The sequence below is a fragment of the Myzus persicae genome, unplaced genomic scaffold, assembly GCF_001856785.1.
Source record: "Myzus persicae strain clone G006 unplaced genomic scaffold, MPER_G0061.0, whole genome shotgun sequence".
NCBI classification, from domain to species: domain Eukaryota; kingdom Metazoa; phylum Arthropoda; class Insecta; order Hemiptera; family Aphididae; genus Myzus; species Myzus persicae.
In genome coordinates, this window is record NW_019101449.1 from 403,958 (window position 1) to 422,983 (window position 19,026).

Here is a 19,026-nt window from a genome sequence, read left to right on the forward strand (position 1 = left end):
CAAAAAAACTAAAATCGTTATTCTTGGTTTTAATATGTAATTTCGTCAAAATTTGAATTTAAAATGTCTGTAAAAAATAAATGTGTTTATATATTTTTTAGATTTACATCATAGATTACAGTATGAACTATTTATGAGAATCTTTGTTTTGAATTTACAAACCCTAGTTTAAAAAACTGAACATTTTATAATTTTTTAATAACAATGATTGATAATTTTCGAGATTTTGATAAATTTTGTAAAAATTTGAACTTTGAATGCTTATAAAAAAAAATCGTGCCAATGTATTTTTAAAAATTTTCAACTGATATTTTAGCAATATATCAGAAACCTTGTATTAAATTTTCAGACTTTTTGGCCAACCAAATTAAATTTCATTGACATTTATAAAAAAAAAAAACTAAAAACATTGAAAACTGAAAATTTCTGTAAACAGCTCAAAATAAATCTAAATGTTTTCAAAATCTTATGGTTTATAGAAAATGAGAATATAAACATTCACTGAAATATTCATGCATCTGCAATTATTCGTTTTTAAATTACAACCAAATAAGTAATTCGTTACATGGGAAATCAAGTGAATATCCAATGATTTAAAATTATGAACTTAAAACGCTCATAAAAATTTATTTTTATTTGTCTTTAGATATTTTATTTTTGATAAAAGTTGAGATATTTATTTTAAATCTTGAGTTACATTTTAAAATTTTAGATTTAAAAAGAAAATTTTTTGTGAATTTCTAACTCAAAATAATTTGCAAATTTTCGTCATTTTTACGTATTTGTCAAAATTTCAACTTTAAATGCTTGGAAAAAAAATTGTGACTACAGATTTTTAATATTTTTTATCTGCCTTTGAAACAATACATTTAGAGCATTATATTACATTTTTAAGATTTTTTACCCAACAAAAAAAAATTTGATTGATATTTATAAAAAAAAAAAACTGAAAAAAACCATCATTGTAAAACCAATACATTCATCGCTCCGCTCCGCTCAGAATCCAAAATATAATTCATTTTTCATGTTATATCTATCAATAGCATTTTATTACCTTTATAATATTATAGGCAATAATATTTTTTCTTTTAACATAGTATAGTTAATTTGAATATTGTATAAAAAAATAAAAATAGTTAATAGTATAATTGTTTTTATTAAAAAATATTTACCTAGGTATTATATATCAATTTAACAATGAAAATATTAATAGAATAAAAAATAAAACTGATGTGATTAAAACTGTTTAACCAACTAGGTACTTATTTTCCTAGTAATTATAATAAATATTGCCAAATTGCATTAAAACCTTTACCCATTAGATATGTTCATTTACATAAAATATGTATAAAATGTTTAATAATACTTACAATTATGATTATGAATTTACTTTATAGAAAAATGTGCGATTGAAAAATTTTTGCAACATCAAATGAAAAATGTCATAGTTTCAAAAACAGTAGAGAGTGTTATTTCCACAGGTAGATATACTAATTTTATATTAAGATTAATGAAGTAAAAAAACTAAATTCTCGATACAGATTTATATTGTTTGTCATTAATTACATTTAAAATATATGATAGGTACCTATAAACCATTTTAACCATAAAATATATGTTTAAAAAATGTATTTTTTTAGAAATTAGTAAAACTATAACAAACACTAAATGTGTGATAGTTCCTGATGAGAAAACTCCTGCTAGTACATTACTGATGATAAATAAAATTAACAATGATGATTCTCCTGTAGCTAAGTCTTCTGATTTGACTAATACACCAACTATTTCTGAAGGTATATAATACATGGTTGTTTAAATATTTGTCTATTTTTACCTGCAATTGCATATTTCAAAGATATTTTGCAGAATATGTAACAATTTACTATAGATTCTTACATGTATTTATTAGATATTATTTTATATAAATTGAGATAAGTTGATTGTTTTTTTTTAGAAATTTTTGAACATTTAATGAACAGTGAATGTATGAATGTTAGTGGTGAGAAAGTTCCTCCAGCTAGTAGTACATTACCGATTACAAATGAATTCGAAGGAAATAGGGAAATTAACAATGTTGATTCTCCTGTAGCTACAACGTCTGATTCGACTAATACACCAACTACTTCTGAAGGTATATAATACATATGATTGTTTAAATATTTGTCTATTTTTACCTGTACTTGCATATTTTAGATGTATTTTGCAAAATAGGTAACAATTAACAATGAATACTTTTATGTATATATTGGATATACTTTTATGTATATTAAAATCTGTTGTTATTTTTATTTTTTAGAAATTTCTGAACATTTAATTAAAAGTAAAAGTGTAATAGTTTCTGATGAGTATCCTTCTACAGCCAGTATAGTAACGTTTATTAACGAATTCGAAATAAATAATGATATTGGGAATGATGAGTCTTATGTTCATGAAATGTTTGATTTGATTAATGTACCTTTTTCAGAAGGTACCTATAAAATAGATAGTTGTTTAAAATTTAAAGTATTTTTCTATTTAGTAACTGTAGATACTAGAATATTTGAAATTTAATTTGGAGAATAACAATTTACTATGAATTTATACATGTATTTATTAGGCATTACTTTATATAAATTGAAATTAGTTGATTTTTTTTTAGAAATTTTTGATCATTTAATAAACAGTGAATGTATGAACGTTTGTGGTGAGAAAGTTTCTCCAGCTAGTATTACATTACCGATTACAAATGAATTCGGAGGAAATAGTGAAATTGACAATGATGATTCTCCTGTAGCTAAGACTTCTGATTTGACTAATACACCAAATATTTCCGAAGGTATATAACACATGGTTGTTTAATATTTGTCCATGTTTACCTGCAATTGCATATTTCAAAGATATTTTGCAGAATATGTAACAATTTACTATAGATTCTTACATGTATTTATTAGATATTATTTTATATAAATTGAGATAAGTTGATTGTTTTTTTGTAGAAATTCTTGAACATTTAATGAACAGTGAATGTATGAACGTTAGTGATGAGACAGTTCCTCCAGCTAGTAGTACATTACCGATTACAAATGAATTCGGAGGAAATAGTGAAATTGACAATGATGATTCTCCTGTAGCTAAGACTTCTGATTTGACTAATACACCAACTACTTCTGAAGGTATATAACACATGGTTGTTTAATATTTGTTCATGTGTACCTGCACTTGCATATTTTAAATGTATTTTGCAGAATATGTAACAATTAACAATGAATATGTTTATATATTTATTAGATTAGATATACTTTTATGTACTTATATTACAATTTTTTTGTTATTTTAATTTTTTAGAAATTTTTGAACGTTTAATGAATAGTGAATGTATGAATATTTGTGATGAGAAAATTATTCCAGCTAGTATCACATTACCGATGACAAATGAATTCGAAGGAAATAGCGAAATTAACAATGTTGATTCTCCTGTAGCTACAACGTCTGATTTGACTAATACACCAGCTATTTCTGAAGGTATATAATACCTACATGGTTGTTTAAATATTTTTCTGCTTGTATTTGCTTATTAGAAATATGAAATGCAAAATACCAATTAATGATAATTTGTGTTTAAAGTTTTACTATAATAAAATAATTATTATTATTATAAAATATATAATAAATTAGTTAATTTAAAGTTCAACCATATAATCACATATTTAATAAAATGTTATTTTTCATAAAAACTATTATTATAGCATGGTGTTATTTTATTTACAGAAAGACAACATTTTAAGATGTCGTTGATTTCCAATAAACCATCTAGATCTTCAATTAGATACCCTGGTCTACAGTTATCTAAAAATTCAGACCTAACTGACAAACATAATATTCCTCAAGATGAAGAATCATTGTCTGATGAATTTTACAGCAGCCCTGGATATATACCAAATTTTGCAAATAATATTGATTCTGAATCTGAAGTAAGTGATATGGATGATATAACTCAAACTTCACTTGATTTGCAACTGAACACTGAAAAAAATGACCAAATGGAAAATAGTGGGACATTATTAAATGTTCAGCGTTCAAAGAAACAACCTACAGACCAGAATAAATTGGTTAGAGATAAAAGGGTATACTGTTTATATTGTGAACTTCTTGTTTCAAATTTTCCTCGGCACTTAGAACGCCAACATGTTCTAGAAGAAGATGTAAGATCATTTATTACTCAGCCAAAAAAATCTAAAGAGAGATTAAAATGTCTAGAGCTAATTAAAAATAAGGGCAATCTTTATTATAACAGGAAGGTTTTAGAAGAAAAACAAGGATCTATAATTGTTGGAAGGCGCCCAAAATCCTATGACAAAGTTGAAACAAAAGATTATTTACCTTGTAAGTACTGTTTCAAATTTTTCAAAAAAAAGAAACTCTATCGGCATGCAAATAGATGTGTATTTCAAGAAACAAAAAATACCGAAAATGGATTACCCAAGAAAAGAAATAAAATAATGCAAAGTGCTATGCTATTGCAGACTACTAATGATTTTAAACAATTGCAAAAAGAAGTATTTAGTAGTATGAAATCGGATGAAGTAACATTTGTAGCTCAAAATGATAATCTTATATGTTCATTTGGTGCTAGGCTTTTGCAAAATCATAGACAACATCATTTAGTAGGTTATATTTCACAACGGATGAGACAATTAAGCAGATTTTTGTCAATCTTAAGGACAATGGTACCAGATTTGACCAATTTCAAAGATTTTTTTGACCCTAAACATTACAAAACTGTGGTGAATGCAGCAAAACAACTCAGTGGCTACAATGAAGAGGAAAACACATATATCTATCCATCAGTAGCAATGAAAATTGGACATTCAATTCTTCAATGTGCAGACATTTTGGAGAGCCAGATAATCATTGAAGATTCAAATCCAGACAAATTGCAAAAAGTTAAACATTTTTATCAAATTTTTCAAAAGGAATGGAAGTATTCTGTTTCATCTAATGCCGGCCAAGATTTGAACAAAAAAAAATTTAACAAATCAGTCACACTTCCAGATGCTAAAGATATAACTATTTTACATACATTTATTTCCAAACAACTATCTAATGGAGTTAATCTAATAAAAAATGGAGAGGTAAATCAAAGTACTTACAAAATGGTATGTCAAGCATTACTTACTAAGATTATTTTATTAAATCGACGTAGATCTGGAGAAGTTGAAAGAATTAAATTACAGGATTATTTAAACCGTAATAAAACAAAAATGCAAGAAGAAATCCATAAATCATTAACAGACGTAGAAGCTAAGCTATCCAAATATTTTGTCAGGTTTGTAATCCGTGGAAAAAGAGGTAGAGGTGTTCCAGTGCTATTGACAACTGATATGAAGGAATCCCTGGATCTATTGATTCAAATAAGAACTAAATGCAATATTTTGGAATCAAATGAACACATTTTTGCTATACCATTCACTGTAGTAGGAGTTTATCGTGGATCAGACTGCTTACGAAATGCTGCAATTGAGTCTAAAGCATCTTCACCAGATCTTTTAACATCTACAAAATTAAGGAAACACATTGCAACTATGTCTCAACTATTAAATCTTACTTCAAACGATAAGGAACAACTGGCTAATTTTATGGGTCATGATTTAGCTATACACAATGATTATTACAAGCTACCAGATGAAACTTTACAAGTTAGCCGGATCAGCAAAATATTATTAGCTATGGAGTCTGGAAATTTGCATGAACTACGAGGTAAAACATTAGAAGAATTCGATGAATATATGATGCCCAATGATACAGAAGATGAGGACGAAAAATATGATACTGGTAGGTATTAGTGTATTACACTATATTATACACGAATTAAATGTATTAAATGTAATTGATTTGTTTGAATTGTTTACAGAAGAAAACAAAGATGATTCAATTTCTACAAGCCAAGAAAGTAGTTTGACTGAACAATGTGACAATGAATCATATTATGTACCACCTAAAATAATTAAAGACACAAAACTGGGAAAAAAGTTAATGAAAAGGCAAAATTCAAATGGTACTATATTTATTTTGGATACCTACAATAATTGTCATAAATTTTTAGTTCATTTAATATATTTGTAATGTTTACAGTAAAATGTATTGGAGAATCATGTGATAGTGATGATTCATTTGAACCAGACAACAAAAATATAAGAGTAGTAACTAAGTCTAACAGAGGTGATTACATAAAATGGAGTGATTCAGAAATTAATGCAATCAAACGTGCTATGGGAAAATTTATAGCTTTACATAAGATACCACAGCAACATGATTGCTTATTGGCAATAAAAAATGAACCAGCTCTAAAAAAAAGAAGCTGGAAGAAAATTAAATTTCAGGTTGCTAATCTCATAAAAAAATCAGTGAAACAATAATAATATAATATGTTTTTAAAAAATTAAAATCAGTAAATAAATATTAATATTTTATATTATAGTATATAATATATTATATTAGTATATTTTATATACTTTTGTGATGGTTTTATCTCATGAATTTAATAATAATATTATATTGTAAATGTATTTTTAATTTTTTATAAAATAGCTATAAGTTAATCAATAATAATATTATATAATAAAGCATATTATATTAGTATATATTTTATGCTTTTGTGAAGGATAAAAATCTCAAAAATGAATAATAATAATATAATATTGTAAAATATATAAGTTTTAATATTAAAAACGAACGAAGTGAAATAATCAATTAATTGTTGTTATTATTATTCTTAACTGTTTTACATAACATAGGTATTTATACACATTTTATTTGGAGGTTACTAGGTACCTACCTAACTCCAAGATTATTGGAGCTCATAAGGGCGGATGTCTTTAATGTACCAATTTCTATGTTGGTTTCATTTAAAGAAAAATTAAATTGAAGTACAAGTCTACTTTCTACATTTTATTCTTTATATTATAGTGTTAGAATTTTAGTTATAAATTGATTTTAAAGGGTGGATGTTACAAATGTGGTAAAATATTCACGGAGTTCACAAGATACCGTGTACGGGTATGTGTGTGTGTGTGTGTGTGTGTGTGTGTGTGTGTGTGTGTGTAATGGCATTCTAAGCATTTCGATGATGATAATTACATGGTTTGCATATAATATTTCCAACTCGTCGTCGGCGGCAGTGTGGTGTGATACACTGTGCATGCAACACACCAAGTCAGCTCGGCGGCGACGGGTTTAATTGGAATTTTATTTTTTTTCTTCCTTTGGCTCCTCCTGGAACCGCTCTACTGGCGTCAAAAACAATAATTATATACATGTATGTATAGATATGTACCAAAGTATGTGTGTGTACATATTATTATACACGCGTGCGGCAACTTATAGCGAGGTGAAGACGCCAAGGAAATAACGATAAAAATGCATCGTTCGCGTTCTCCCATATGTATAGTGTATACGAAGTATCTTATACTGATTACTATAAATACCTATAAGGCTGAGTTTTAAAAATATTTTAAGAGCGTTAACATTATAGGTATAATTATTGAAAATAACTTATTATAATTTAAAAGCAATATAATATACGATTCTTCCAGTCTCATTTCTACGATTTTACTCGTTATCTTTTTTTACTGGTAGAACCCTTACAATCAGTATTTATTTGACACAATAAGCAAAAGATATATTAACATAACATTTCATATTAGTTATTCAATAATAATTAACCACGCAAATTAACTGCAAACATTTGTTTCAAATTATATCCGCAATTTTTTTTCAAGCAATATACTATGCTACATAATTATTTGATACAGTAAGAATATAGGATATAAGTAAAAAATATGGCATGGTTAACATTATTTTGATGAAAGGAGCCATCCATTGATGACACTTCTTAATTCTCATATACATGCAATTTGAATAGGATTTTTTAGTTTATAGATGTATATAACATAACCACGCAGGCAATAGGCACAATGAGCATTGTATAAGCAAATGAGCACATTAATATATGAATATATTAATATACAAAATATTAAATTTATAATAATACAATTAATTCTCGGCGAAAAATTCCAGATCGTTATTGATCAAAATGCAACTTAAGTAAGTACGATATAGAAATTGATATTTTTTATATCGTTGTTTTTTACATACTCAGACTATAAAATGTTCTGATGTGACGCAAACAGGATTCTTTTTTTATAATTAAATTATTTGAAAAAGTTTATTAATTTCAATTTGCATACGCACCAATATATTATTCACAGCTATTTACAAAATTGTTGACTATTTTAATTTTTACCAACTCATTGGAACAAAAAAGTATGCAAAGAAAATTAAAAGAAGTTAAACTGCAATCATAAATACGAGTATTTATAGATGATATACCGCATAATTCGCCACCCAACTTAAACCACTTGCAATACACCTGCAAAAGAACAATGCAAATCGAACGAAAAAAAGGAAAAGAATGGCAAAGAAAAAATAATAGAATAACGACAACACAACAGACCCAATAATTACGACGGGCACATGTAAAGTACAGTTAAACGGGTGTGACTCGTTTGTGGTCACATGTGGGTCGGTGTTTGTATATATATATATGACGAGCGGCGCAACGGTATACGCGATGCCGCGCGATTTTCTTGTTTTTCCCATTCAGTTTCTGTATTATATGTATTATACTCCTCCACGCGTCCGTCCGTCGCACAATCGCCGCCGCCTTTTATCGCGAGCGCGCGTTCCGAATACCTGCAGTGGCGGAAGCGGTGGTGGCGGCGGATATTGCGTGTTTTTCCATATGATGTCCGTCTGACGACAACGATCGTGCGCCGAGGTGGTCCTATTACAGTGCTTTATTATTATATACATAATGTAATATACTATATAGTCTAGGACTAGAGGAAGGAGCTGTAATACTGTATAATATAATATGGTGTAAACAAATATTACTTAAGTTTACAGGTATGAGGAACGCGATATCTAACCTATATTCAACTATACAGTCTGATACCGTGTTTGATGCCTAAAACATTATACTACATAATAGTAATGAGTAACTATCCAAAATAAGTGATAACTTGCAAAAATCATGTTTTCAGAATTAAAGACGTGTGTGTTAAATTAAAAACAATCACGTGTGAGAGATTATTTATTTACATTAATAATCACATAATTTTGGTCATGGCTAGTTTTTTCTATATACCCATAATCGTCAATCGATACTGAGCGGTGAAGTAATAATGATGCCCACTGTCAAAACTTTTAGATCTTTCTAGACATAAAAATGCTTGTAGATAAAAACTCGTCAAAACTAAATAACATACACTTGAGTAGTTGAGTACTTGACACGATTATTTTCATATCGTTAAACTATTGTGTAGTTAAAATTATACATCAGGAGATGTAAACCACTAATGAGCAGTAATATAGTAATGCAGTGTATATTGGAATACACCTAATAGAATGCATTTAAGAAACGGGATAGATTAAATATTGGAGCGCGAAAAACAAAATTGAATACAAAATATTGCGTATAAATTACAATGTTTGTTTTTTCAACGATCGCGTGAATGAGTGAAAACAGGCGAAACAGCCTAAATTGGTGATGGTATATAACGAACAAAAAAAGATGGCCGAGCTGGTTTTGCATAACGAGTGTGACTCACGTCAACCCCTGAAGAAAAGGGGTGCCAACGACCGATGTCCCTTCAACGTTACATAATCTTATCAGTTCACTGGCATAATAAGTTATTGATTTTTGTGTTTTGACATTATCAAAATTTTCTATCGGCGTCTCAACAATACAACTAGTTGTATATAAAATGTATAGTAGACCTTCGACCTACTCGCATTCCAGAACTCAGCTGTTAAGGAATTCGATTATTATTCAACAATTTCATAACAAATCTATAGTCTTAAATGTCAACGAAAAAAATACAGCAGATGATGCATATACTAGCTAATTATAATATTAATTATTAGCTGACCCACTCGGCGTAGCTCGAGCCAAAAACTTAATTTTTTTATAAATTTATTTGTAAAAAAATGTATATCATATTTCAACTAATTATAGGTAATAGTAATATAATATATCATCAATGGCAATATTTAAATAAACAAAAAAAAATTCATTTTTCGTGATCTGAAAATTAAATTAAATTCACTTGTGAGCCACCCAATAGTAATTTATAATGGTTGAAAATAATTTATAATAAATAGGTACCCTTTAAATAAATGTATTGATATAAATTTTAGGTACAGAAAACGGTTCAGTAGTTTTTGATTCTATTAATTATACAGACAGATAGAACAACATCTGAAATAAATACACATAGAATATAGATGTAGGTATCGTTTGAGTACACCTCGGTAATGTGTTGCATACTTAGTCAGTCAATTAGACAATTTAGATTCTAAACTTTGCCAAAATGTAAACAAAGAAACTGTCATATTATATTATAGGTGTATTAAATCTCTTTTGTAGCTGCGCATGCTTATTTAGTAAACTTCCGTATTTTAAGTTTGACTAGAGTTTCAAGTTAAACAAAACATAATTATTTTCATTCTAGACGAGTATTCTGTATAACACACAAGTGAGCTTAAAAATGTACACTGCAGTACAATACATATGGGCCAAGTGTTTCTAAAAACAAATAGTATAAAGATAATATAAACTTAGGTGCTGATTTTTCGTAATAGCGATTTATTCCTATACAACTAGAGATTAGAGCACACATACAATATAATTATATAAAAATAAATACATTATATATACATAGCTAAACGAATAAAATAAACTATATTTACGCATTTTCAATAAGCATCTACATTTAATAAAGCTTTAGCTAATTATTATTTATTAATTATTATTATCTCTAGCAGAATCGTAATATTATTTTAATTTTTAAATACTATAAATAAATATTTGTCTAGAATAAAAAAATTTTGTATTGAAGTTAGTGTTCAAATGAATTTAACCAAACAATTTTTTTTAAACTTAAATTAACTTACTAAATATGAAGATAAAACTAAATACACAAGTCGTTTAGAATTAATAGAGTTATAATATAATAAAGTATAAATAGTTTTTTCCATAATTATATTAAATAATAGTAAATTACTAAATTAGTATATGAGTAAAAATATATTAAACAGATGTATTGAGTGATTATTAATTAACACTCATTAATATCACATTTTTTCTTCATTACAAAACAACATGTGTGAGGGCAAAAGTTATATTTATTTTTACCTTTTTAAATGACAACTTATATTATGCATTTCATTTTTTAAAGCAAAATATATTTTTAAGAACTGGAATATTTAAAAATCAAATGATTCATGTAAAATTTATTAGTTAGCTAGTTAACCTAACCTCATAACACTTAACACCTATTTAAGTATTTAAAAACTTTTTATAAAAAAATTTATAAATCAAGTGGAGTAGCTCAGAGGTACCCCTCAAAATGTTTGTAGAATATAGATACCACATGTTAGCTTTATCACCCTATCACGTTTATTGTATAGCCATACAGTTATAGTTTAACTTAAATAGAATTTTACTATAGCTGTATTAATTTGTTTGATTAAAGTGAAAGTGAAATTAATGAATTTAAGATGTGCCTCGGTGAAGCTTCAGTGTATATAACTGATTTACTTTTAAGCTTAAAATGTGTAGACCAATATTCCTGTTACTTTTTCATTTATAGTTGTAAAGCATTTGAGATTAACTATCTTTAAAATATATACCTATATTCCAATACCGTTTATTTGCAGCTGCTGCAATAATATCAACGAAGTATATACGTATGGCCGAAGTGATGAAGTGTTGCAACCTAATGTTGTTAGTTCGAAATTACAAGAACACGATTTAAATGAACTATAGTATATAATATACTGAAACGGAGGAAACACCATCTAATTATTTATTATTTAGAATTACAAATTAACGACACATGTATGGCGAACCAGGTCACGTGTATGACCCTCTAAGACCTAGTGACCGCAGTATATGGCTTAAGTTGATTTCATAAACGAAATTCCACACTTTAAAAACGAAAAAAAAATGAAAATCTATCAAATATTTTTTTAAGATATTGAAATATATTCATAACCGTGTCACGAGTTTAATTAATAAACAACCAATATGTTTCGCAACTCTAAACACATCTAAATAATAGGCCTCTCGCTCGGCATGCACATAAAACCATATTTTATCCTCCCACCTCTTCACACGTCACCAGTGAAAAATAAACTATGCAAAAAAGCATACCAAGAAGCAAAACTCTAATAAAATAACAGTAAGTTTTATACACATTAGTATATTGTATAGTTATATATATTACACACAATACATTGTTATTTTTTACGAAGTACTGAATATCAGTCATAAAATGCAACGTTAAACGTTGAAAATACATTATAATATACACAATATACATAATATATATATATATATAAGAGTGGTGTCAAAATGCATTACGATAGACAAGTTTGCAGTTTATGTTTCACAATATTTAAGGCAAATTAAAAAAAAAACACAAAATATTAAAACAAAAACATTGGAGGAGATGTAGTAACTATAGTGACATATACCTTCGGCGAATGGACTTTTTTTTTAATTGGAAATAAAAAGAAGTATCAGTAAAAAACATTTTATTTATTTATCTATATTATCAATTGAAATATTGTCTTATATTCCAATAACTGTGTAGTTAATTACGTTTAAAAGTATTTTTAAATGGAAAATATAGACCATATAGTATCACTATAGATTATAGACATTTAGTATATATTTGCAGGGATGGCAACGCTACGTGCCAAAAATTACTTGTTTTTTTCCCACGTTCCATTAAATTATAAAATAAAATAAAATATATACCTATATAAGAAAAAAGCTGTGGTATTATTATTTATTACTAAAAAGTAAAAATATAATATGATATAATAAGTATTTAAATTTTTCATCTGCCACGGATTTTCCATCCCTGGTATGGTATATATGCATACGGAAATTGAACCGTCCAAGAATAATAGCTAGGTATTATATTTTAAATTTAACTTGGATCACACTATCACAGCAAATAGCTGTGCTTTTTTTACATAATATCAAAATATGTCTAACATATAATTTTTTTTAAATCTAGACATTACAATTGGGAAATTTGTAGCCCGTAGGGAGGTACCTAGTATTAAGACCAATTCAACAAGTTGAGTTATGCATTTTAAATTTTGTTTTTCCTTAAAGCTTGATATTATATGACAGACAAAATATTAAAATGATGTATATGGTTTTGAGTATTACTTATTTGCTAATATTAATTCTGATTATCTTTTTATTATATATCCTTCACAATGTATTGTATAAACGTAATAATCTAGTCACTTCTGCAGGGAAAATAAAATTAAAATACTATTAGCGGAGTTTGCGTTGCTACATTGTACTCACTTTCCGGGGATGTTCTAGTATACATCACGAAACCGATTTAAGATACCGGTACGCTCTACGATGACAACATACAGGCTGTTTCTGCAGTGTCGCAGTGGTTTGTTCTGCTGAATAACGACAACGCAATAGACAGACGGCCGGACAGATCTACGAGTCCTGACCCGTTATGGGTTTTCTATTCAACGTCTGGTTTGATTTCTCTTTACTAAATTTGTACCTTGTTCTTTCCACGTTGTTAGGCATTTTTTTCAGCGACATTTTCTAAACAAGAGTTTAACCTAACCTACTTTTTTTTAGAGGATAAGAAAACAATATTTTTTGTTCTTGTCAACAATGATATACACACGTAATATTGTCAACTTTATTGACTGCCACAAAAATACACTAGTGATGATGACGATATAAATTAATATGGAAGATCAAAATTAAAACAATATAGTAATAGAAGAACGAAATAATATGTAGAGTACGTCAAAATATTGATATGAGGTCTTCACATAGACATGGAATATCAGATTATTATTTATTAGGCATAACAAAATAATATTACGATAATGGTAATTAATCTCGAAAATAATGTTTGTATATTTTAAGTGTACGATTATAATCTTTTTTCCAGATACAGGTACTGCATTATATTCAATATTAATTGTGTGTTACCAAAATAATAGCAAAGCTGTAAAAGTCACCGATTAAAAGCTAATAAAAATAAATCAAAAATAAATTCTCAAAGAACATTTGGTCAATACACTGGGTAATGAAAGATACTACCTAAATATAACAGTTAATTTTTTTAATTTGTTGTGTATTACTTCGATAAAATTCAAACTGAATTTAATATTAATATGTAATTTTCTTTAACAAATGTATGTTTTGTTAGGACCTATATACTAAATATTATATTTATAAAAATGTTTAAATGTATATGGTAATAATATAATAAATATAGGTATGGTATTACTGTATTAGAAATTAGGTAGGATGTGCAAACTAAATTTCTTCAAATATAGGTAAATTTGAAAATATTTTCTTCCTCGCAAGGCATTGGGCATACATTTTTTTGCTTCATAAATATTACCTACACATCTATAAAAGTGCACTGTTATTTTCTAAAGTAAGTCTAGTATTTCCTAGAGTTTAAATTATTGTGTCACCGTTCACGAAATTATTATAATTTCATGGTTTGACAGTTTGACTAACAAATTACCAACGTTTACAGTAAAGTCATTGAATGTTTAATCAGAATTCTATTTTGACGACCACCAGTACCAGTAAATATAATAATATTTCTATAGACGAATATATTTTATTTAAATTCAAAAGATTATAAATATTAATATTTTTTCTATCAAAAATAAATTATAAATAATTTAAAAATCTAGGTACCTACCTACCTAATTTAAAATAAAACATGTAGTTAACAGAAAAACGAATTAAAACAGGTTTTGAACAATGCATTTTAAAATGTTATATATAAATATATAATAAGGTAATTTTTTATGTGAATTCAGATTCTTTTACCTCAAAATATAAGAACATTTTTTTTATTTTTAAAAATTTACAGTAGTGTGCTTTTATATTTAGTTTACCTCGTGTTTTCTAATGAATGATTTAAAAAAATAAATAGTAGTTAATTATTCTTGCATCGTTTCATCGTAAGAAACTTAAGCCCCGATGATATTCTCGTGAAAGATTTAACCATCAATATTATCATATAATAAACATGTAATGTACCAAGGCCATTATTATTGTATGTCAGTGTGAAAATAATAATTCTAGATTCAATTAATCATTTATCTATTTAATCTATCGAATTATATCTCAACATGGATATCATAAAACAATACTATACAATTTTAAATGATTAATAACATAATCAACAAGGATAAATCAATATTAAATTAAGTTATATTTTTAAAGCGGTGAACATTTTTTTTTCAAAACGTGATTGTCTTACCACTAATATTATGAAAGATATCATCGATAGAAAACAGTATTTTAATTTTACAATAATATGCCATTCATAACTTTAATATTTTGCACGCAAAATCTATATCAATATAAGAGTGGAAAGTAAAATCGCATTGTTTCCGGAGAATCTGGGTTGCATAAAACCGAAATCGCCTTCATCAGTAAAATAATAACAGTTATTATTGTTTCAACAATTTCATTTTTTTCTTTTACCTTGTCATTTAGTTTGATTTAAATTACATAAATCCGTGCATTTCAATTTTCACGTAGAGCAAAGAATAAAAAATAGTTACCCAATACAACCGCCGACAACCACCGACAACGAAGAAGAAAAAAACGGTTAGTCTGACCCGTTCAACATGAATGCTTTCTCAATTCTAATTATTTACACATTACAATCTTAATTAAAATATTAGTTTCGGACTAAATAATCTAAACTCGAATAATATATTTGAATATATTAAAATGTATGTTAATCATAATGATTTGAATAGATTCAGATGTACCTATTTACGGTTAGAACTATATAAATTATAGGATAAGGTTTTAAAAAAAATCATAAAAAACTATAAAGCTCAAATAACTTTCCTAAACAGATAGAAAAAGTGCAATTGTATAGAAATGTGTAATTGTATTTTAAACATGTACACGTTATGTCACTATTAGTACTAATAGTATAACACATAGATACCATAAGTTATTTATTTTGCATGCCAATTTTGAACTAAACCGAAAATTCAGACTACACTATCAGACTTTCTACTTGTAATCCGACGCGATTAATTATTGTTTAATGTTCAAGCGAAACCGAAAAAATGACATCGTAGTTATAAGTTACGAATGTGGAAAACAATAGACTTTCTCTTTCATTTCAATATATTAATTAATGAAATCATAATCGCGAAGTCGTTATTGAATTTCAAATTGGTGAAATCGATAAAGAAACCCTTCTCAGATTTTTTAACAAATGAGACGTTTCAGGTTACGTCAGTTGTATCATTTTATAAACTTAAACGGGATTCACCAATTAGTTCTCATATAAAATCCATTTATAATCGAGAAAACAGTCGACTAATACAACAAGTTACAAGTTTACAACATAAGATTATATAGCAGTACTAGCTGTCGGAAAACACACTATCATTATAGGTTTAGTGTTGACGATGGTCGGTTTAGGCTAATGATATCTGAACAATTTTGATTGGCCCAACAAAATAGCGCCAGTGGTATGTATACGAGATTCTGTCGATCTAAAAACTGTTTTAAAGTACACATAGAGGAAACCAACGTTGAAAAAACCGGTTTTTTCATATTCTGCAGAACATGAACACAGTATACTCTCTTATCTCGAAGTCAGTATTTATAATCGTATGAATTGAGAAGATATTAGTCAGGCGTAAAAAAAAATTGCTGTGTTTTTTCACCAAGAAATATGCGAACACGTCTAGCCGGTGGCCTAATAACTTGCGGATCTACCCGTTATACCAAACTCCGACTGTAAACAATTTGTCCCATAATAGTATATCAATGATATAAATTTCAAAACTCTTATCAAAACTAATATCGTTCAACTTATTCGTTTACATTACGAAATTACACTTTTATATTTAATGATTGCATATATGTAAGGAACATGTCTTGGCGGATTATAAAAATAAACAGTGAAAACAACTCATGAACACGTCCTATTACGCGATAGTTGAACTTGAATTATTCACATATATATATAGGTATTGCTACAACTAAAATTAAATAATACAAATTTATACTAGGTAATAAATAATATATAAAATATGTATTTAACAAATATATAGCAAGACGAGACATGTATTTGGCTGTAATACTAATATGTTGTATACAAAGGTACTTCTACATCTGTACACTCTTAAAGATATTTTTTAAATAGTGTTCAAACCAATTAAATTAACAGTTTAAATTATTGAACTAATTTTTGTCATACTGCAAAACGTTCCATATATAAAAATATTACGTACTTGTAAACATAAAAATAATGATCTTCAATGTAAAAAAAAAATAGCATTAAAAACGAATACCTAATGAATATCATACGTAAGTAGAATATTAAAGAAACCCCACAACGACGTATCATCGAACTTGGGCGCTTAATCACTACGACACTACCTACCAGGCACCAACCATATACTACCACGTCAGTATTATCACACATTTACATCTATATAGGTATCTACCTAAATAGGTAAGTCTACTGTCGTTTTTATTATTAGAAGAAGTAGTTTTAAAATATGGGTTCGTGTAGGACCACATCTTCGTCATAATATGCGAAGCAATAAACCAAAGTATGCAAAATAAAATGTAAATACTCGCATACTGCATATATTATGCTCCTAACAATCGAGTAAAAAAAAAACAGTCGATGGGTGATTCACCACAGAAGAATATGGGTATTATGGGTATATCAAATTATCGATCGTTGATCACTCACCCGATTGCTCTCCAAAGCTTCGGCGCTGTGTTCCTCCTTCTGCCTGAAGCAATTGGTACATTTCGACTTGTTGAATATGTTGGGAGAGAACTTCTTACATTCACCGTTCCGTGTCATGGGCCCTACGGTCATCGTTTATTACGCACACTGTGACCTAACAACAACTACAAAAACCGACGAAAATCCCGCGAACTTGGACACCACTGGACTTAGCGAAGCCATTCGAAACTAATTACAAATCTCAAGATCTTTTAAGTCTTTCCCGAATAAAAGAACTCGCGCGAACTGTATAGTATTATGAACGACGACACACACAAAACCGTTTCGATAAATCACTTCTATAATACAACTACACTACACCGTCACACTGATCGAGTGAGCGCACCGACTCCGAATGTTATTTTGAAAAAAAAAAAGTACGCGTACAACTACCGCCACAACCGCACGCGCCGAAGGTTGGTCGATAGCTGCTGACGCCCGCTGTTGCTGATACCGTGAGGAACGTGCGTGGCCTAGTACCTCGGTCAAGGAGGAGGGGAAACCAAGTCGGTAACCAGTGCTTACAGTTTATTCCATACGCAGTGCCATCTGTCGGTGCCATTGCAATTTCAGAAACGCTGTTCACAGGAATTTCAACAGTCAATTATTTACTTAAAAATAAATAAATAATAACTCCTAAGAATTAAAAAATTGGGATTGTTAGTATAATCACAGATTATATTATATTATATTATTTAATATAATCTGTGGTATTATCAAAAGTATTATAACAGTCAATCATATAATCACCGAATGCCTCCAATACGCAGATGAACAAAGAAACTTTGACATACCCAACACACTGTCTAGATGCAGCACACGGACCAGACGCAGATACCATCACACAAATCCTTAAATTTTTAAGCAAAACAAATCTGTACAGTAAAATTTAAATTTAAATTTAAAAAAAAATGTAAATGTAAATAATTGTAGCTAATGTCGCCGATGTTAATTAAGAACAATAAAACAAAAGTATCATAAGTATTTTTTTCAATTTTAGATTGACAATTAATACTGATGTGTTTTTTTTTTTGAATCTATGTTTCTGCACAGTGTACGAAAAATAAGTCAGAATAATGCTTCGATTTTTAACTTCAGTATCTTTTACGGTGAGTAAGTGAAT

The 19,026-nt window shown here is 28.0% G+C and overlaps 1 protein-coding gene across 2 annotated transcripts in view; it reads right to left on the reverse strand.

The window, feature by feature from the left end:
* Positions 1–18,338, reverse strand: part of LOC111029113 (protein outspread-like) — a 100,094-nt gene extending 81,756 nt beyond the window's left edge. The window contains exon 1 of one of the 2 annotated variants that reach the window (XM_022307987.1): positions 17,865–17,996. In XM_022307987.1, the coding sequence (XP_022163679.1) occupies positions 17,865–17,996 (132 nt within the window). Of the gene's footprint in view, positions 1–17,864 lie in introns of both variants that reach the window. The other variant, XM_022307988.1, reaches the window with a different exon arrangement.
* Between the last annotated feature and the right edge of the window lie 688 nt (positions 18,339–19,026).